At 34.8% G+C, this 20,678-nt stretch overlaps 2 protein-coding genes across 4 annotated transcripts; one reads left to right on the forward strand and one right to left on the reverse strand.

Moving 5' to 3' along the window:
* Positions 1 to 1,757: 1,757 nt before the first annotated feature.
* LOC142621533 (plant UBX domain-containing protein 1) lies at positions 1,758 to 7,866 on the reverse strand. 3 transcript variants are annotated; one of them, XM_075794810.1, is made up of 8 exons: positions 7,625 to 7,866; positions 5,393 to 5,489; positions 5,168 to 5,236; positions 4,629 to 4,696; positions 4,351 to 4,480; positions 4,104 to 4,208; positions 2,026 to 2,257; positions 1,758 to 1,922 (listed from the first exon to the last, which is right to left on the reverse strand). In XM_075794810.1, the coding sequence occupies exons 1-7, from the start codon at positions 7,706 to 7,708 to the stop codon at positions 2,043 to 2,045; spliced, it is 768 nt and encodes a 255-aa protein (XP_075650925.1). In that variant the 5' UTR covers positions 7,709 to 7,866; the 3' UTR covers positions 1,758 to 1,922; positions 2,026 to 2,042. The 3 variants fall into 3 exon arrangements, with proteins under 3 accessions (XP_075650925.1, XP_075650924.1, XP_075650923.1); XM_075794809.1 differs by having other exon boundaries at positions 1,758 to 1,937; XM_075794808.1 differs by having other exon boundaries at positions 1,758 to 2,257.
* A 4,741-nt stretch (positions 7,867 to 12,607) lies between these two features.
* Positions 12,608 to 20,422, forward strand: LOC142621569 (AUGMIN subunit 6). The gene is made up of 13 exons (XM_075794860.1): positions 12,608 to 12,922; positions 13,021 to 13,077; positions 13,183 to 13,277; positions 13,722 to 13,872; positions 14,473 to 14,598; positions 14,720 to 14,876; positions 15,783 to 15,843; positions 15,925 to 16,246; positions 17,081 to 17,206; positions 18,068 to 18,229; positions 18,341 to 18,593; positions 18,769 to 19,245; positions 19,763 to 20,422. The coding sequence occupies exons 1-13, from the start codon at positions 12,701 to 12,703 to the stop codon at positions 19,801 to 19,803; spliced, it is 2,250 nt and encodes a 749-aa protein (XP_075650975.1). The 5' UTR covers positions 12,608 to 12,700; the 3' UTR covers positions 19,804 to 20,422.
* Positions 20,423 to 20,678: the final 256 nt, after the last annotated feature.

A 20,678-nucleotide genomic window follows, 5' to 3' on the forward strand; every position in this document is an offset into this window, starting at 1 on the left:
TGCCATCATTAGACGAGGAAGAATATCACAACCTTATTAACTAGATGGAGAGATAATTGGATAAGATAAGCATATGAGAAGCACTTTGAACCTTTGCAAACAAAAAATATACATCCATGTATGTATGTAACTATTTACCCATGCCACCTAAATTACCTAATGTATAAACTTTTATTTTATTCTATCATGAATCTAGACACATATGTATATAGTCTGATTCATTCTTAGCTTGTAACTATTCATCTAAGACACTTATTATGTTACGTGATTCTTTAGTTTTTGTAATCTTGCATCTACTTTAACCATATAAAAGAGGCAATAAAAAATATAGATTTCTTGCTTCTTCCATAGCTTCTCTTTTAGATATCTATTTGTGTTTATGTTATTGGTATTAGGGCTTCCTAACTACTTATCTAAATAATAAAAATCTACTATTTTTGAGAATTTTGTAAATTAAGTGTGAAGTAGACTATATACTACCTTTAAGAGTGTTTAAGGTTAGTTTGTATTTTTTTTTTTTTTTAAAGATTTGTAGAGATTGCAAGGCTATATATCAAACACGATTTAGCAACTTGGATTCATATTTATTATTCCCTTCACATCGGCAATCATTAGAAAATAAAATTTAAAAAAAAAAAAAAAAAAAACTAGAGGAGAAGAGTAAGAATTTTAATAAAACTGGCTATGTTCTAAAATAAAAGGCCAAATTTTTATTTTCAATTTTCTTTTTAACATCAACGGGCAGCACAATCAACTGGAGATCAAGTCTTTTTTCTTCCACAAACTCACTAGTCTTCATTGTTCATTCCCCAAATAATCCGTGTTTTATCCTTAAATTTGGTTGAAGGACCTTCCATGGCCTCGCACTAGCAGTCGATTGTAATGCATGTTTAAAATATGAGGAGGGTATAAAGCAAGAATATGATTAATTAAACTGTGCCACCGAACCTCAAGGACAGGGGTGTGTATTCAGCCCATAAACTTAGCCTAACTTGATCCAATCTAAACTCTTGGATTGGTCTTTTATGGGCTAATGGTTGACTTTGATCCTAATCTGTTTTTAAAGCTTGGATTGGGACTGTTTGGGATTGACAAAGATTTGAACATGAGTAGACCAACCCATATATATATATCTTATTTATTTTTTACTAACACTAGTTAATATGTCCGATCCTTAACTCTTTCCTCGTGTCATTCCAATGCCCAAACATACAACTTGCAATCATTTATTGACTAATGGACTTAAATAATTAAATGAGAATACAATTTCTTAACTCTGATAAAATGACCCTAATCCGACCATTGAACCCCATCCCTGCAGCAAGTTGAGTTGAGGACCTTTTAACTTGAGGGTTGATTCCTCAATATCATGACTATTTAATATAGAAAATTTCTGGTTTTTATAGGACACGGTCTAGAGGGTAATCTCTAAAAGGTAAACCCAGTATGAGAGGGCTGAATAAGTCAAGAAAGGGCATAGAATTATCCCGCGAGACCACTCTCAGAACATGTGGGATCTTCGTGTGTGGCGGAAACCACGGAACTCACACATATCGTGAGAGGTAGTTCTCATGAGATTGTCTTATAAAATATTTTTTCCTAAACTTGCCTCTACCTGTAATCCAACTGAACAACATCCTTGTTGGTTTGGTTTCTTTTAGAGCTTATTTAGTTTATTTGTTCATGTACAATGTATGTAGTAGCAGGAAAGGGGATTGCTTTCAAGAAGAAGAAAGCGGGAAGGGGATTCGCCCGCATTGACAAACGAAACGAAACTTGATTTCAAAGATACAAGTAAAACGAAAAAAGAAAATCCATTATCCAACAACACTGCCACTGTATGAGTATAAATAACCTTAACAAAAGGACAAGGGTGATGATAATTACATCAACTACTACCAAGGTCACATGTTGAAGCTTGCCTGCAGTAACCAAACCTAAACCCAGAATCAGCATAATGAGAAGAACAGAAATCACCCCATTTGAAAATGAAAGAAAAGTTCTAGAAAGGAACAAGGAGCTGACCTCCAGAGTCAGCCACATCACATTTTCAGCCACTTTGGCTTAACAGGTTTTTTCTCAGCAGGCTTCCGTTCTTGCACCACGGGGGAGGGTGCTGCTGTTACAGGTTCCGGCACAGACTGAGCAGGTTCTGCCTGCTGCCCCTGCTCAATAATGAGTTCCAACCCTTTCAAAGACATGATCTCTTCTTGTAGGAAGGGACCTGAATTGGCACCTGTTGTATCATCACCATCACCTGAAGAAGATAAATTACATTAGTTATTGCTACAATGTATGTGAGAGAGGCTGGCATTCTTTGTCAGTGATACAAATTACAATTTTGGAATTGGACCACCTAGATTTTAACTTAAAAGTACTTTTTCATGGACACTTTTTCACAGTAAATCACTCTTTCACTTGTACAAGCTATGAAATTGTATTACATGATCTAAATTGAGTAATTAAATACACATGCAGTCAACAATGAAGTGCATCTCATTTACATATTACTCTAGATTTTATGTTTGTACAGCTGATAGTTGAACTGTTGAAGTATATGTCATTTACATATTACTCCAGTTTCGTGGATATACACTTGTTCTGTGTTTGATTAACAGGCACACTCATCAGGCTTACCAGGTGCATTGGGTGACTAAATTCATTGCTTTATGTCCTAGCATTTTAGAATATTTACTTCAATTAATATGACCAACTTTTTTCTTTGTAATAAGAAATATTGTATAATGGTGCAACCCTAATATGTGGGATGTACACAAGAGCTACCCCAAAAAAGTAAAACTAGGATCTAAAATTCAGAGGACGTTATAAGATCTCTGTCTCAGTTTTGAGCTCCAAATGGTCTTCTAAGTTAATCGTATGATAATTAACAGCCTACCAAATAATTTCAAAGTGATTTTTTTCAGAGGAAGAGGGGATTAATGGATCAGGCAAATAACCTGTGGTAGAAAAATAGGTCAGTTAACTCTATCCTTCTCCTTTTTTTTTTTTTTGAAAAGAAAGTTAATTCTATCTTTCTCTCCAAGACAAGCCACTAAGATGTCCAAATGAAGGAAAAGAACATAGATTTCCTCTTCTGAACCATAAGTAGTTGTGAACAGAGGAACCAGCCCAAGATCCTAAACCTCAATAGTCAACAGAAAATTGGAAATTCTTCCTAGATTGGACAAAGTTTAGCTACAACTCTACTCAATATCATCTTTTTATTAGATGTGAATTTTGACAAATCCACCATTAAATAACATTTTCTTTTTATATCCTCCATGCTTACAAAATTTTCAGAAAATCAAAGATCAATAGCTATGTCATCAATCAAATGTCTAAATTTTAAATTTTTATAGTCTAAAATTATGCATAAAAAATAAGTTTATGAATCAAATAATATACAATATCCAATTGGAACAAATTTTGACATGCGTGTTAAGAACATAAAAAACATGCAATTCCACAGTTAGATTTTCAAAATATGTAACTTTTTTTTTTTTTTTGGGGAAAGTTGGCTACAGCAAAGTTTGTAGCCAAACTTTGCCCTCCTAGATAGTCAAAAGCATTTACTGGCTAACAAAGTTTCAAAAACAAGTCCATCTTTTGGAAGACAATGTTCTTAAGGGGTTCACTGCACGAGTACCATTATCCAGTGATTTCCATGGTAGACTCTTAGAGTTAGATGTCAACAGTTTCATTCAAGCAAGAGTTGCTCCTAGATTAGGAAAAAGCTTTTATTGGCTAACATAGTTCCAAAAAAAAATACATCTTTTGGATGTCAATGTAATTAAGTGCTTCACTATACAATTGCTCCACCATACACATCAATGCCATGTTGAAAGTTAAGCATGCTATTAACAAGGTAAAATCAGTCACATTGTCTAACACATAAAAGAAAGTAATCGTAAAGGACCAAGAAGAATAAAATCCTCAGCCTAGTGAGCACATATAGGACAAAGGCATTATCATAGAGAAAAAAAAAACTAATTAGATTTATGGTAGGTATACAAATAATATGGTCAAGAAACAGTTACAATTAGACATGAACATTCAGCCAGAAATATATTAATTGAATTTTGACATTCAAAATAATTACTAACCTCTTGGTAGATCATATGAAAAATACACAATTGCCCCAGGAACAAAGCCAGCACTGAAGAAATCCTGAGCCATGTCTTTTATCTGCTTCTTAGGAGGAGTAGTATCTGCGACATAACCAAAATTTAATGCTTTAATTGCTTCAGTTTTAGAAATCCCTATTTACATCTTACTTTAAGATAACTATTAACCAAAAAAAAAACCCATGTGTATGGAGGTAAGTAAATAGTTTGATTCCCATAGGCATACATATATAGAATGGTAGTTCAGGTCGAGCAACAACTTTCACGAGAAGATCAATCAAGCTCTGAATTGTTTCAGATGGGTGAAATGTGACCTCTAACGTGTGATTATCAGGAAAGCGAATCCTAATTACAGCCTGCAATACATGAGTCAGAAAAAATTCAATGAAAAGGCTAATACTCTACTGAATCAATCCAAAGTTGGGCTTTCTTGATCATAGTTATATGTGCACGATTAAAAAAAAAAAAAAAAAAAGTCTAAAAAAGAAAAGGTCCATTGAGCACCTTTGTTATTCTTGACCTACGAGTTGCCTCTTCTGCCTCTCGAAGTTTTCGTGTTTTCAAATATTTATCTGTTGTTTATTCCATTAACGCATTAGAAGAAGTATCCAACATCACACACATGCACATTCACTCACACTTGCACACTTGTATCTACATGTGTATAAAGATGTGTTAAACATGCTGAATGGGTTCAACTTCTATTGTTCAATTTTTATGTCCATACTCGGGAAACATAAAAAACAAGAAAATACATATATGGGGACACGACTTTCAAGAAATAAGAGCAAAGGAGGTTTTCCATTCCTTGCTAATATTCATAGCAAGCCATGGACATGAGTCCTAATATAAGGTACCAAATTCCACAACTGCAAGCCAAACATAAATCAAACCATTTACAGGACCGCCAATAAGATAATATTTATCAATAAGACTTACATTTAGTTCTTTCTGAAAACTGCAACTTCAGAAATGGTGCAGTGCAAGAAGAGCCTTGTCATTTAACATTACTACTAGTAAAATAGGGTCATCATTCATATTACCTTGCTTTTTCGTTGCTAAAATGCGATAATAATCCTCTGCTGTGAACTCATAGAAGTCATCTGTCTCCTCTATGATAAACATCCAAAAAGATATAATCATCACAGTATGCAAAAAACTAGTTTTATGAATCTTCTGAAACATAACAGGCCTGACAGGTAACTTGTAGGACTTTGTGCATATTATGGAATAGGGTAGGAATATGCAAAAGTTAAAATGCTTCATACCACTGTTGGACACTTCATTTGAGGATGGAGAAAGTGCTGATGTTTCAAACACACGAATTTCTCGTCCTAATTTTCCTTGAATAGCTGCAAACTTGGCCTGATACCATTCCAAACAAAGTAAAAAAAAAAAAAAAAAATCAACATAATGTCACAGCAGGACAATAGACTACAAACCATACAACACTGAAAAGGAAACAATCTTGGTCTGAGATTGGTAATTAAACTTTCACCATTCAAGATCGTACAAGAAACTGGACAACCTGTGACTTGAGGCAACAAAGAGTAGATACTAACTAAACAAAGAGAAACAAAAATACAGTGATTCTCACTATGATAATGTATTTATAATGCTACCTGGAATACCTTAAGACTCACAATGGTGGAAATATGATATTTAAAACTTCCATTAATAGATCTCTCATGGAAGAACCATCATTGACAGAGAAATTGGTTGGTAACAAGAACAGGCAGCTTAATTGAGATTTTTTTTTATAAAAAAAATCCAAATCCTTGACATCTTAGTTGGAAACACTAGGAAGTGCCAGTTGACCAAAAGGTCATTTGGCAGTAGCATAATTGGGAGTTAAATTCCATAACCTCTTATATCAAGCCGCCATAATACTCATGTCTTCTTCTAGAATTATAAAACCTTTCAATAACCATTTAGTTTTTCTGGGATTTCATTGCTGTTTTGAATTTTTAGTTGTAAATTTTGAGAGGATGTATTTTGATGATCATGTGTAATTAATTGTTCTTTCTTTCAATAAAATTGTTATTAGTTACCAACCCCACCCCCCCACCCCCCCCCCCCCTTCGCAAAAGCAGGAAAGAGAAGAAAAAAAACCTATTTAGCTTCCTTCAGATGAGAAGACACTCAACAACTTTCTTCAAGATTTCAACAAGATATATGACCATATATTGGGGAAAGCAATGCACATAGAGAGAAATCAAAGTAGCAAATATTAGTTCTACTGGCCAATTCAAACTATTAAAGAGCTAGATAAGCATCAGTTGTTAACATGGCTTGGAGATTCATGTGGGCAATCAATTAACAGCTGACTTTGACTTTTAGGAAGTTGTTTATCCAACTTATTAGTCTTTTACCTCTCTATATATATATGCTACTTTCAGGCCTTCGGCCAAATTGAAAGAGTTCTCTCTTAGAGTGTGGTGCTACAGAAAATATTACAATAGGAATAGAATTTCCTCTATTTATTTGCTATTTGTGTGAGAGCTACTTGGGCATATTTGGGATTTGGGTTGTGTGAGAGTATCTCTACACCAAATTTGTTAGTAAAATTTATTTGTTGTCGCTTGTGGACATAGGCTGTTGCCGAACCATGTAATTCTTGGTGTGTTTGCATCTATATTTCTTTTGTGTTGGTTCTCTTTGTTCATAATATTTGTTTGGAGATCTTTCTAAAGCCCAAAATATTTTCAAAGTCAAGGTTATGTGATTTTCATTTAGCACGCACATAAGATTGCATTGACTAATTGAAGAACATAGATGCAACTTGATGAGGCTTGAGAGCACACAAACAAAATCTGAATTAACATAAAAGAGTGTGCCAGCAAAAAAAAAAACAACAACAACAACAATAACGATACTTAATATGCCAAACCAATGAAACCATAAAAGATTGTCCCAGACAATATGACAAATTGTAAACTTTATATGCAAAAAAGGAAAGAGCCTTTCATACCACCCAAACACTACAAAGCTTATCATCCGTAAATTAAATTTACAATACTTTCAATCTAAACTATCTATTATTGTCTGCCTCAATGTAAACCATCACAAATTCCTACATTCCCTATACACTATAAAGCTTATTATCCATAAACTAAATTTGCAATACTTTCAATCAATATTATCCATTATTGTCTGCCCCAATTTGAACCATCACAAATTCCTATATTCTGCCACTCAATTTAATTATTAAAAAGAAAAGAAAAAACTACCACTCGATTCTGTTTCAGAAGCCAACGTTGAACTTTCCAGAAATCTGAAGAGTAGAAACAAAACCACACCAATTTGAAAACCACAAACAATACTGGCATCAAACCCACAACTAGAATCTTCCAATATCCAAGAATTAAAGCACAAATAGACCATCTTAGACAAAACCCAGATCGACCCAATATCAAAAACAAAGATTTGAACAAGTACATATATTAAAAATCAAGAAAATCTTGCAAAGGGTGAAGTTCTTGGAAAAAAAAAAACAAGACCTTAGCAGTTTCAGCCTCCATGGAATCAATGCTTGTGAGCTTTCTTCTTTTCAAAGTTAGTGGAAAAGGAGCATCAACAACCATCAGAGAATAAAAGCAAACCGATTCGTACGTAAATATGTCTTATTGTTGATGTTCTTGTGAATTTTGTAGTCTCCGGATTGGTCTTTCTTTCATTCGCTCCTTCTTGGACTTGTCAATAATTCTATTCCTTTCCTTTTCTTACAAAGTTACTCTTACTACACGTGGGAATCACACGTGTGTAAGTTTCTCAATTAAGGCCCTTTTTTGGGCCGGGCCATACTTTCTGTAAAGGGACACAGAATTTGGGCCTCTCAGATCAAGATTTATTGCATTCACAATGGGCCTATCAGTCCAAACCAACATTGGCTTTTCGATCATCCAAAGCCAGCCCAACTAGCCCAACAAACAAAGCCCTTGTAACCATTAAAACTTTAGACCCTTCAATATGTAAGCCCTCACAACCCATATAACTCAAGCGTCAAACATTCCCTATTTTATTTACCTTTTGTGAAGCTTCTCCTATTAATCCTAGGTGCATGGTGGTGAAGCAAGTTAGATAGGAAAGGCCTCAGGCTGGGTGGTGTAAACTTAATATTGATGGGGCAGTTGGGACAAGTGCAGGCAGGTCGGGTTGTGGAGACATCATTAAAGATGAGCATGGGTAGTGGATTATAGGTTTCTCCAGGAGGATTGGTGTTGCGAATAGCCTCACTGCTGAGCTGTGGGGGCTGCATGATGGGCTGAAATTATGTTGCTATAGGAATCTTGATTCTATAGAAGTAGAGATAGATGCTAAAGCAACTTTAGATGTGTTTCTTAATCCTGGGTGTTCAACTAATTTTGTGTCGCCTGTTTTGGATGATTGTAGGGCGTTGGTCTCTCGATTTAGACGAATTTGCTTTAAGCATTGCTATCGAGAGGCAAATCGGTGTGCTGACAAGCTTGCTAGGATAGGGGCTAGCCAATCTTTAGATTTTTCTGTTTTCCATAGTCCACCCATGGACATTGTAGCCTTCGTTGAGGAAGATACCAATGGGCTGTGTCTAGCTAGGCTTTGTTCTGAGCTTTCTTTGTTTTAGTGTTATACTATTTCTCTGTTTATCAAAAAAAAAAATTCCCTATTTTATTCAAGATCATGTTTTGAGAATATCAAAACACTAAGGGGCTGTTTGGATTTGCTGTTTCCATAATTCATAACTCTGTTTCAATAACTCATAACTCAAAAATGGTGGGACCCATGGCTGAGAAGTCCGTTTGGATTTTGTTTCTAGTTTTTGTTTCCATCATTCAATTCTCTGATTTTTGAGTGATAAGTTATGGAAACTGAAACCACATTTTAGGTGGACTATGAGCGTGTTTAGGGTATCTTCTTCCTTTTAATTATAAATATGACAATTTTAAGTTGGGATGACAAATAGTTAATAGTTTGAGTATAAAAATGGATGTTCTAATTCCCCGCCTACACCAAAAACTGATTAATGTCTTGGTCTGATGATAAAGAGGTATCATTAGGAGCGGACACTATAGGTTGAAACTCTCTAAAAAAAAAAATGTCCTAATTTAATGAATTTTAATGTTTTACATTTACATTTACTTTTTATACCTATTTTCATTTAATCTTTTGCTTTGAGATTACTTTTTTTTTTTTAATGTGTGCATGTATGTGAAATAATTAGTTAGTGTAAATTTTGACGAGAGTTTTGTATTTTTCAATTCATTATTGTGTCCTTTATTCATCTTTGTTAAATCACTTTCAATTAAATAATATGGTCATTTTCTGAAGTATTGGAAAGTAGACACAAAATCATTCTACTCCAATTATATATATAAAAAATAGATAAGAATGTCTTCCTTGAACTTAATCATGGATTATTATTGATACAAAAATTTTAGGCACAAAGACTCCCTCGTGTGTCAGATTAGACTCTTTCTTGATAGATGAGATATGAAGTGGAAACAATATTTGTACTTAGTATCATTTGTGGTTATGATATCAAAATAATCCATCACTAATCTTAAAAGCTAAAATTAATGATAAATTATGAATTTATTAATCATATAATCATTAGTGTAACAAGTTTGGTCATTATAACTTTTTTTTTTTGAGAGACGGTCATTATAATAATTGAAACAACGTGCATTCACAAGAAAGAAAAGATAAAGAACATGTCAGGAAAAATATTACACACACATATTGAAAAATAAAAAAAGCCATTTATTTCTCACACGCAAAAGAAATAGTTATAATAAATACAAAAGACAGTTTTTTTATAATAATAAAAAAAAAAAAAGACACGAAAATAATATGAAGAGGCCATGTAAAGCTGGCTGATCAGCTTTTTCCATAATTGTGCTGGATGAAGCAATGAAAGGGAGATAAAATCAATGGCTTCTATTGGAAACTGAATTATATATATATCACCATCAATAACCAATCATATCATAGTGTCGTATATACCATTCTATTTTACTCATTCTTTGCACTTTGAACCTATTTGGCTATATTAACTTTTGAGAAATAATTGGCAACCAAGCTAAGCAACGAATACAACCCAGTAACTGGCTTTGGAAGCATTAGATTTTTTGCGAAAGCATTGGAGAGATCCAGTTTAGGTTTTAGCAAATTTGGTAAAAGAGTACCATAGGAATAGGACTTTCCATTGTGTTTTCATTTCTCTTCTCTTACAAATAAATAAATAAATAGCAAATACAGAAAAGAATTCTGTAGTTATAACTTATCTATGAAACTGGCCTATTGTCTACTGATATTTTAATTTTACAACAAACAAGGTTTATGGAATCATCTTCTCAAAAAAACAAAAAAAAGTTTATGGAATTAAAATTTTTAAGTATTTTTTTTTCTTATCCTCCCTTATAATTTTTTCTTCACAAAACTTAGCGATCGTTATTTATTACTAGGGATGATAACAAGGTGGGTTGGGGCAAAATGATAAATATCCTATCTCCTAGTTAGGATAAAGTAAGTCAATTCAAGCTAGGATAATAACATGTTACCATCTCTAATAGAGTGGTGGCGGCATTGAAGATAGTGAGACTGAGAGTAGGAGGGAAATGAAAGATAACCATGCGAGTTTCAAAAGAGGGGGACACAAATGTGTTCGACAAAGGTAAATGAGAAAGAGATTAATGATATTTTTTTTCAAACAAGTTTAGTTGCAAACCAGTGAGAATATTCTTTAAGCCTAATACATGATGATTGAAAAAACTATTAATGTGTAGTTTTAGTCACATGACTTTTTTAAATAATATACATGAATAATCTTATAAATCATCATATAATAAAGGAGATTCCTCTAGATTGGTTTAGAGCTAAATTATAAAACCAAAAAAAGAAACTCATGATTTCCTTTACATTATGTTGAAGAGTTTATAAAGGTAAAACTTAGGCACAATAATCTAGTTGCATTGAATTTATGAAAAAGTTTAATTCCAAACTAGTTTGCAACTATCTTCCTTCAACCCAATATGTAGCATTTTATGTACAAGATTATCAATGTACATTATTTAAATAAGTTTTATAAATCGCCACATAGTGAGTTAGAGAAAATAGCATCAAATTGATTTAGATCTAAACTTTCTCCTTGAACTTTATTGTTCTTAGGAATGAAAACAATATTTGTGTTTTATTGATCATTACAACTAGATGTTTGAATTCAATTAGAGAACCTAATGATGCTTTCCATTTAATGAATTATATCTCACTTTTAGGTTGCGTTTAGCATTGACTTAAAAAACCATCTTATTCTATTATTTTTTGTACTATTCATGGGTCCACTATATTATTTTAGCTATTTTTACCTTTATCTATAGTATATTCAGTAAAAAAAATTCAGTTTCAGCTAAATAAGCTATTGTCAAATGGACACTTAGTCCATAATAATAAAATAACAAAATGAATACCATCACAAAAGAATAAAATATAAATAAAATATTTTTTTTTTCCAAACTGTCTGAACCACTCAACTTTTTCTAAATATCATGTAAAATGATACAAAGACTCCCACTACAAAGGGTCCGTTTGGATAGAATTTATTGCTGAAAACTGAAAACACTGTAGTAAAATAATTTTTAAATGTGTAAATAGTACTGCGGGACCTATTTTTAATAAAAAATTGTTAAAAACGTACATGAACAGTGCGCGCTTGTCCCCCCAGCAGAAGAAAAAAAAAAAAACAAAAAAAACAAAAAAAAACAAAACGCAGAAAGCTTTGGACGCAGACGCAAAACGTGGTATCCAAACTGTCACAAAGACACACCTAAGTGGTAAATAAAATATATTATTTTAAAAATAAATTTGTTTGAGATAGTTTTAATCTATGGTATTTGCTTCTGATAATAGCCTTTTATCATCAGACGAAGACATCAATAAGTTTTTGGTGTAGATAGGAATTGAACTCTAAATCACTTATTCAACCATTAAAGACTTTACCAGTTAAACTAATTGAAACTCACTTTAAAAAATCAATTTTCAATCTACAGCATGTCATAATTATTTATATCTTCCAAAGTTCCAACCATGAGTGTAAAAAAAAAAAAAAAAAAAAAAGATTAGTAACGACCAAATGAAAGGTGGCCGGTAACAGTTGTTCCGGCGCACGTTAGTATTGGCCCACACTCACCCTCTGCGCCCCCACTTTTCAAAAATCCCAAATTAACCGTGAGAGACTTCTTCGAATCGATCACTCCTTTTATCATCGTCATGGGCCCCCACACACCCCTTTTCCTCACACAGCATTATAAACAAACAAACAACAAGCAAGCAAGCAACAACAACCGAAAAAAATATAATAACAACTTTCCCAAATTTACAAACTCACCCCTAACCGTTCAAATTTCCAGACCCACTTCCACAATTATATATTTCCCCAAGGACCTTCGTTTCAAAACAAAAAAAAAAAAAATCCAAATTAAAAATTAAAAAAAAATTGAACAAGTAAAACACAAACCAGAACAACACACAGAGAAAACAGAAACAAATCTCTCTCTCTCTCTCTCTCTCTCTCACTCACTCACACACACACAGGTTTGGTGATGACGATGGACAGAGAGAAAGAGAGAGAGATAGAGCTAGAGAGTGCAATGTACACCAACTGTTTGCTATTGGGCCTGGATCCGACAATTCTCGGTGTCGTCGGAGGCTCCAACGGAACTCCTCCTCGGGTCGGAAACTTCCGCCACTCTAACCCTAAATTGGGCGAACAGCTTCTCTACTTCATTCTCTCTTCTCTCCGTGGACCCATTCAATCCTCCAAAGTACCCATTCTACCCTCTCTTTTTGCTTTGATCTGGTTTGGTGTTTTTTTTTTTTCCTTTTCAGTTTCTGTAATTTGGTTTTTTTTGGGGATCTTCAGGATTTCGACAAGGTTTGGCCAATCTTCGACTCGGCGCAATCGAGGGATTTTCGGAAGGTGATATTTTATTTTTCATATTGGGATTTTGGGTTTTTTTTTTGGTTTTTGTTTTTTGGGGGTTTGAAATTTGAAATTTTTGTGTGGGATTTTGGTTGGTTTTAGGTTGTGCAAGGGATTATTAGTGAGCTCGAATCACAAGGAGCTCTTCCCAGAAGCAATTCCAGGGTTTCCTCGCTCGCCACCTGTTGTGGACCCAGGTTGGTTGTTCTATATATTGAGGGTTTAGTACAATTGTGTTTGGTTTGTGAGAAAACTGAGGAAAGTTAAAAAAAAAGAAAATGGAAGTTTATTATCTGATCTTGAGTAAAAGCCAAAATGGTGGTGTTGGGTTTGGTTAAGTTTCTTTATATTGTTCCCAGATGGAAACTGTATGATTTTTAAGTTTCTTTCTTTCTTTAGTTTTGGGAATTATGGAAGATTAGAGTATTAAGGATTTAAGAAATGGTGCATTTTGAATAGTATTTGTTAGAAGCCCCCATTTTTCTAATTCATGAAATGTGGGAGCGAACGAGCAAATAAACACTCGTGCTTCTTTTTTTTCTGACCACACTTATGAACTTCAAAGTCCTTAAGTTGCATTTTTAGGATGGTGGTTGTTGATGTAACTGAAGTAGATTATAAGCTTTATATGTTCACTGCAGATTTGTAGAACTCTTGTGGCAACTTTCTTTGCATGCTTTGCGGGAGGTTCATAGACGGACTTTTGCAGCTGATGTTGCTTCTAATCCACTGCCTGGATCACTGACCGATGTAGCCTTTTCCCATGCAGCCACATTACTTCCTGTAACAAAGGTAGTACTGTTTTTATGATTTTTTTTTTCCCTTTCACTTTTGAATAATAGTAGCAAAGTAACTATTTGAAGTTAGTGATAGAAGGTGCCAAAAATGGTAAATTTCTGAACTGGGGTTTATGTCAAAATGAGGTGTTTGACATTCTTGATATTGAATGACAGTCATAGTTCTCTAGTTTCGCTGCTTTCTTTCTTTTAGAGAACTAAGTTTCTTGATTCTAATATGATGCTCCCTTTGACGTTGAATTGTCTTCTTTTGATATAAAAAGCCTTGCATACAAATATTGCTGTTTCAAGGCCACATATTTTCTTGGGTGCACCAATGTTAATATGATCTGTATTGACTACTACTTGGTGTTCTCTAATACTTAATGTTAAAGTGTAATGCTAATAATAGTTACTACCGTGTTTTTTTTATTTTTTTAAATCATGTCAGTGTGTGTTTTGACTTGTCTTGCTTCCTCTCCTTTTTGTTTACATTTTTAATCGGTTTTCACTTATCAAAAAAAAAAAACATTTTTAATTGGTTTTCTTGTTAGCATCAATTTTCAAATCTACTTGACATTCAGTAGCAGTGATATGAGCCTCATGTCTTAAACAGGCAAGAATAGCGCTCGAACGGAGGAGATTTCTTAAGAATGCAGAAACAGCAGTACAACGGCAAGCTATGTGGTCAAATTTGGCTCACGAAATGACCGCAGAGTTTCGTGGTCTTTGTGCTGAAGAGGTATTGTGCAGACTCATCAACTTTCATGGGATGGGCTTTTGGTAAATAACTAGAAGATTTATGTTCTTGCACGTGGCTTTGTAATTTTTCTTATGCTTTTTCTTGGAAAACTTGGACTTAGGCTTATTTGCAGCAAGAGCTGGAAAAACTGCATGACTTGAGAAATAAAGTGAAGTCAGAAGGGGAGCTCTGGGATGACCTTGTATCTAGTTCAAGTCAGAATTCCCATTTAGTTTCAAAGGCTACTCGCTTGTGGGAGTCAATATTAGCTCGTAAAAGTAAGCGTAGGAGCATTGTGGTTCTTTTCTAATTTTCTTACAGAATCCAAATTATTTCATTTTAGTCTCCTTGATTTATTGAGGTTGGTAATCTATATCATATAGGGATTAATACCAAGTTTGGAAGGATGAGTGCTTTTTTTTTTAAGATTGTATGCCTTCCATGATTTTGTTCCCTTCTTTCTAGCACAGTGGTTAGGCATTTTACACTTGGGAGAGTAGAAATTTAGTTCTTTTCCTTTAATTTAAATCTTGTCGTGTGTCTCTTTTAACAAAAAATAAAAATTTGAGTGTAGACTAGTACAATACATCAATTCTATGGTTGAGGTAGTATGTGCAAGTGGCTTGGTCATAAGGCTTTCTCTCCTAATTATTGTAGTCTCCTTCTAAGGCTATTATTTTTTTAGTTTTGGATGTAACTTTATTTTTTAAGGTCATATTATGGGTCTGTTTGGATAGAACTTATTGCTAAAAACTGAAAACACTGTAGCAAAATAATTTTTAAATATGTAAAAATACTGTTCATGCCTAAAATCACTGTTCATTGGCCTAAAATCACTGTTCATGGACAATGAACAGTGACAGACGCGCGTGAAAAAACAAAAAAAAACAAAACTCAGACGTGGACATGGACGCCAATCCAAACGCCCTCTATGTCAAGGGAAATTCTGAGATTGATTATATCATTGAGATTTTGCAGTAATTACCAAGGAAAATTTTTGAGAAATACTTGAGCTGTCTTTCTCTGTAGGCTGACATGTTTCTTGGAAAATAATTGATGTTGCTTTGGTTTATAAATGAACAAGAATAGCTGAGAATTTTTTGTACTTCTTTGGCTTACTTTCCCTCTTTTCTTTCTTGTGATTATACTCTGATGACCTTAAAGCCGATTATTTTAATGTACAGGTCAACATGAAGTTCTTGCCTCAGGCCCTATTGAGGACTTGATAGCTCACCGTGAACACAGGTAATTTAGCATCCCATGTCTTTCTAGTATCATAGATGCCATTTTCCAACACACCTACTCATGCATAAATTTCCTTTTTAGGTACCGCATCTCTGGATCATCTTTGCTTGCAGCTATGGATCAGAGTTCTCAGGTTCCTTATTCAGATGTCTTATCTGTCCAGCCTAGTGACCTACCTACAACACATATGAATGACAAAGAGCAGAGTGATGGATCACATGTCAATGTAAATAGGGAAAAGCTGAAGAAGAACTTAGATTCATCCCATTCACAAGTAAATGATGAAACAGTTTCTCGAGTAGATGATAGAAGTGGAAGAGTCCAGCCCACTGTTGATGTAGCTGAAATCATCAGGCGTTGGACACATGCTTTACAGCGTATTCATAAGCAGTCACTTCATCTGGTATGCTCTTTTCTTTAAAGCTGTTTTTTAAGATGTAAAATTCTTTATTAGTCATTGTTGCAATGGCTTGTTTGAGATTTTGGCTGCAGTTGAGACAAGAGTAATTTAGTGATTCAAATTACTAGTTCTGGAACTTGATTGAATTTAACACCTCCATTGTTATCCCTGAAATGTTATTGTTCTGCTGTTTCTCTAGTTTTTATTTCAAAGTTTGGTTTGATAGGTGATTTTGTGCTCATAAATGAGGTGACAACCATAAAAGATGTACTTTGGTCACTATTGTATTTCACTCATACCAGCCTCTATACGGCTACCTTCTCTTTTGCTTTTATGTTAAGGAAATGGCTTTTGGTATTTACTCCAAGGAATTTTTTTGCTGATTTAATTTTGAAACATGAGCAGACCTTTTTTTTTATTGGTAAGTTACACATTCCCCGTGGGCTTTGATCCCACGACTTCACTGTCGACATTCTTGTGGGAGGATGAAGTGCCACTTGAGCCAGAGCTTGTTGGCACATGGGCATACCCTTGTTAGCCTGCATGCTTGAATAGCCTTAGAAACTTCATTTATAGTGACTCCTAGGTTTTTTGGTTTTTCCAGAATGGATCAACAATCCTCTTGCTTTAAAGTTTAAACACTTCCATTTCATGCTGTACCGTACTTAGTGATTTTGTTCTGTATATAATATGGATTTGGTATTTACATCAATTTAAAAACAAAAATTAGAGAACCCCATCCTGTTTAATGTGGTTTTGTTACTGTTTTTGGTTTTGAAATAAGGGATTGATTTGCTCGTCTCAGTGAAGTATTGTCATTTTTATGTTGTTTCATAGGCAAAAGCTAACGATGGAGAAGGTCCAGAAATTTTACGAAACACACAGGATGGTAGTACAAGTGGCCATGCTGAGTCTTTAGCTGCCACTCTTGCTGAGCATCAGCAGCACTTAGCTAGCTTTCAGGTAATGTGTAATCACATATTCTTCATGCTATTCTCCTTCTAATGCCATTTAGAGCCTTCGGTGGCTGGGAACCTCCCCTCCCTTGGGTTTACAAATGTATAAATTTTTTCCCGGAAAGACTCTGAACCTTGCCCATTTAAGGAATCTGGAAGAGGTATGTGTCCACTCAGTTGCCTTGACCAATCACAAAACATTCTGACTAATGGTTGCTATGATCAATTATGGATCAGCTTGAAAGTAACCCATTATATTACAAAGATATGGGTGGCCTAAAGAGTGCTTTCTTTGTGTGGGGCCACTTATTGGGGAGTAGCAATTTGTGTCTGACACATCACCATTTTGGGTTTTGCTCATTAGGAACTGTTCTTCTATCATTGATGCTTCATAGTGCTTCTTTATTTCCCTATTTACTGGTAACTAATGTTGTGAGTTAAGCGTAATGTGAGAAAGGGAACTTCTAAAATGCTGTTACTTTTATTTTTAGTGAACTGGCATGATGGGACAGAATTAATGAAGGAAAGGCAACCATGGGATGGAGGGATTTATGTATCTCTCCTGATTTATCGTTACCATTCTAGATAATGTTTGAGAGTAAAGCATATTGCAAGAAAGTGAAATTTTTATAATTCCTTTACGTCTTTGATAATGAACTATCATAATGAGACAGAATTAATGAAAGAAAGACAATCGTGGATGGAGGGATACATGTCTCTCCTGATTTGTTGTTTTCATTCTAGATTGTATCTAGAACACCAAAAAAAGGGGGAAAAACTTGTATACGTGATCAAATATCAGTATGTTTGCATACCACTGGATACCATGTTGAAAAATTTTCTTAATTCAAATACCTTTCATATGCAGGTGCTGATTAACCAACTGAAGGAAGTTGCTCCGGCTATACAAAAGTCCATATCAGAGTGTACAGATAAAGTTCAGAGTATATCCTCCACTTTGCCTCCTATGACCAGACATCGAGGTCAATCATCTTCACCTGTTCAGGCTCAGAGCACTGGAAGGACATTGGTAATTCTTCAACGAGTACATCACGAAAAGCTCAATACCTACTTTGATATGCTCAACCTTGGCTAATCAACGTATAGAACTGATCTTCTTTTATCTTCTGGAAATATTTAGGAAAGCAGCAGTGATGATGTTGCTGAGGTTACCAGCAAAATGTCTACTGTTCAGCTTGACAAGGTCTCAGCTAGTCCTCCTGCTTTAAAGCTCCCACAGTTGTTTAGCTTGACGCCAAATTCTTCTGGAAAAGGAGGAAATATGCTAAAACGACAGACTTCAGCTCCTCAAGCAAACCAAATAGAAAACTATTCTGAAAGAAAATCTTTTGACCAGCCTCTTGCAAGTAATCAAATTGAAAGCATACCACAAGGTTGCTGTGTCTGCCCTGCTCTTTGCATAATTAATGCCCTCTACAATACAAGCTTGTTGGCTTTATAAAAGGGGTTCTATTTTTATCAATTAGGAGTTTAGGACCAGACCTTGGTCTATAAACAACTTTTAAATTTTTGTGGAGGTATTGACTCTAAATATCGATGTTTTTGCAGGTAGTGATAATTCTTATGTTCAGAATTTGAAGAGATCTGTAAGAGAAGCTGCTCTGTCAATGCAATCCTGCAATCCAGGAACATTACGAGACGGTCATTCTGATGAAAGCTCAGAGCACTTTTTTGTACCTCTTTCCACTACTGGGTTTTCTCGTCTTAGCCCAGAAAACAAAGTGCCTTCTTTAAGGAGCAAAAGGCTGTTTGTATCTCAATCAGACAATTCTTTGCTTGAGAATTGTGCCCCTGATGGTCATGTCAGGAGCAAGTTTGATGAATTTCCAGACATGTTAAATGATTTGGATTCATTTCATGAGTATGATAGTGTAAATGGGTTTCTCTCGGCTACCAGCTCAAATGGTGCAGCTTCTGATGCTCAAAGATCGTTTTATGACTTTGAGGAATCTCAGGAGCAGGTCTTCTCACCTCCTTTGCTAATGGATACATCCCTGTTAGCAGATTCTTATGAAGACTTACTTGGTATGTTGGTTTGGCCACAAATTATTCCAGTTGTACGCATTTGCATGTTGGTTTCTTGTTATTAGATAATCTCATTCCTGTTGAATGCTTTACTTTTAGTGTGTAATATATCTGTATTGTACTGTCACAATTTAGACAGTCAAATCATTTAAGATTTACCATGTGGATCTTACTTGGGAGTTGGGACCCTAATTAGTTAGCCTCAATCTTGTGTATCTTATCAAGGCCAAGAGAAAGGTATTTAAAGTTTAAGAACTTGTGTTCCAGATTCTTGTCTCTTCAGTGGGCTTTCCTCTCACTGTTTCTCTCCTCCAACAATATAAGCTGGCATCACATACTTTTGCCCTTTCACAACAAATACACGATTAACATATTCTGCATTCCTTTTCTGTACCACTGCCTAACTTTATTGAGAACTTTCTTTTACTAACAACCTTATTGAGAACTTAACTTTTCCTTATGTTTTTCTCAATTGGTAGATTGTATCGTTCTGAAATATTTTGCCCATGTCTTGCAGCTCCACTGTCAGAAACTGAAACAGCCTTGATGGAGCATTGAAACAGATGTTTGGGCAACCTTGCTCTTGTGTTCTTGAGCCAGATAATTTGGTTGCTGTGATGGTTTTGTTTTCATTCCTCAGTGGGCATACTCTCTCCTCCCCATTATTTTTGTATGACACGGTGTTTGTAGGATATCTCTTTTCCTTCTTCATCTTCTGTATATTCTGCCCACATATTCGGCACATTTTTTATCCTATTGTGGAGGGAACTATGAGCCATTGGGCAGCACCTTTTTACATGCTTGACAGATGCCTGGAACTTGAGATGGTTGTAATATATCAGAATGCTGACCTGGGTGTTAGAGGCCAAAATCTGCAGCCAACCAATAGAGTCCGAATTCGAACACTTCCCTTGACAGCCGGTTCATAAAATGTTACTCAAGAAGAGAAATGCGGCATCCCATGGTTAGAAATAGAACGTGAAGGTTGGTTTCTAGCCTGACAAGTTTCTGGCAGCAATACCACATTCACTTAGCATCCTGTTTTTAACTGTCAAGAATGATTGTTGATGGACTGATTATTATGTGTTTGATAGATGTGTATCACATGAATTTGATAATGTATTTTGCGATTCATCAGGAATGAGAAGTTACTGTCTGTAACAGTTGGATTACTTTTATTTATTTTGTTGAGCAAGGCCATGTTTCGTTAATTAAGCTTAACCATGTAGACTCCACTTGATTCTTCTAAATATTAATTCTTCTCCCAGTTTTCCAGCAGGCGCAACTGACTTTACCATTTCTTTTAATTTATTTTTTCACAAGAGAAGTCAAGCTCACCTTATACGGGAATATTTTATCTTTATGAAACGGTCTTATAAGATACAATCTTTTGCAATATGCTTGATCAGGACTTGCATAGACACTAATTTATG

The sequence above is a fragment of the Castanea sativa genome, chromosome 1 (assembly GCF_040712315.1).
Source record: "Castanea sativa cultivar Marrone di Chiusa Pesio chromosome 1, ASM4071231v1".
Taxonomy (NCBI): Eukaryota; Viridiplantae; Streptophyta; class Magnoliopsida; order Fagales; family Fagaceae; genus Castanea; species Castanea sativa.

Bases quoted from the DNA above. Each gene is read 5' to 3' on its own strand.
- LOC142621569 (XM_075794860.1), top strand. From the start codon at position 12,701: ATGACGATGGACAGAGAGAAAGAGAGAGAGATAGAGCTAGAGAGTGCA. The intron at 14,599-14,719 runs GTATTGTGCAGA...ACTTGGACTTAG, and splicing joins GTGGTCTTTGTGCTGAAGAG to GCTTATTTGCAGCAAGAGCT. The intron at 16,247-17,080 runs GTATGCTCTTTT...GTTGTTTCATAG, and splicing joins ATAAGCAGTCACTTCATCTG to GCAAAAGCTAACGATGGAGA.
- LOC142621533 (XM_075794810.1), bottom strand. From the start codon at position 7,708: ATGGTTGTTGATGCTCCTTTTCCACTAACTTTGAAAAGAAGAAAGCTC. The intron at 5,237-5,392 runs GTATGAAGCATT...TGTTTATCATAG, and splicing joins AAATGAAGTGTCCAACAGTG to AGGAGACAGATGACTTCTAT. The intron at 4,209-4,350 runs GTATGCCTATGG...GTTATGTCGCAG, and splicing joins TGAACTACCATTCTATATAT to ATACTACTCCTCCTAAGAAG.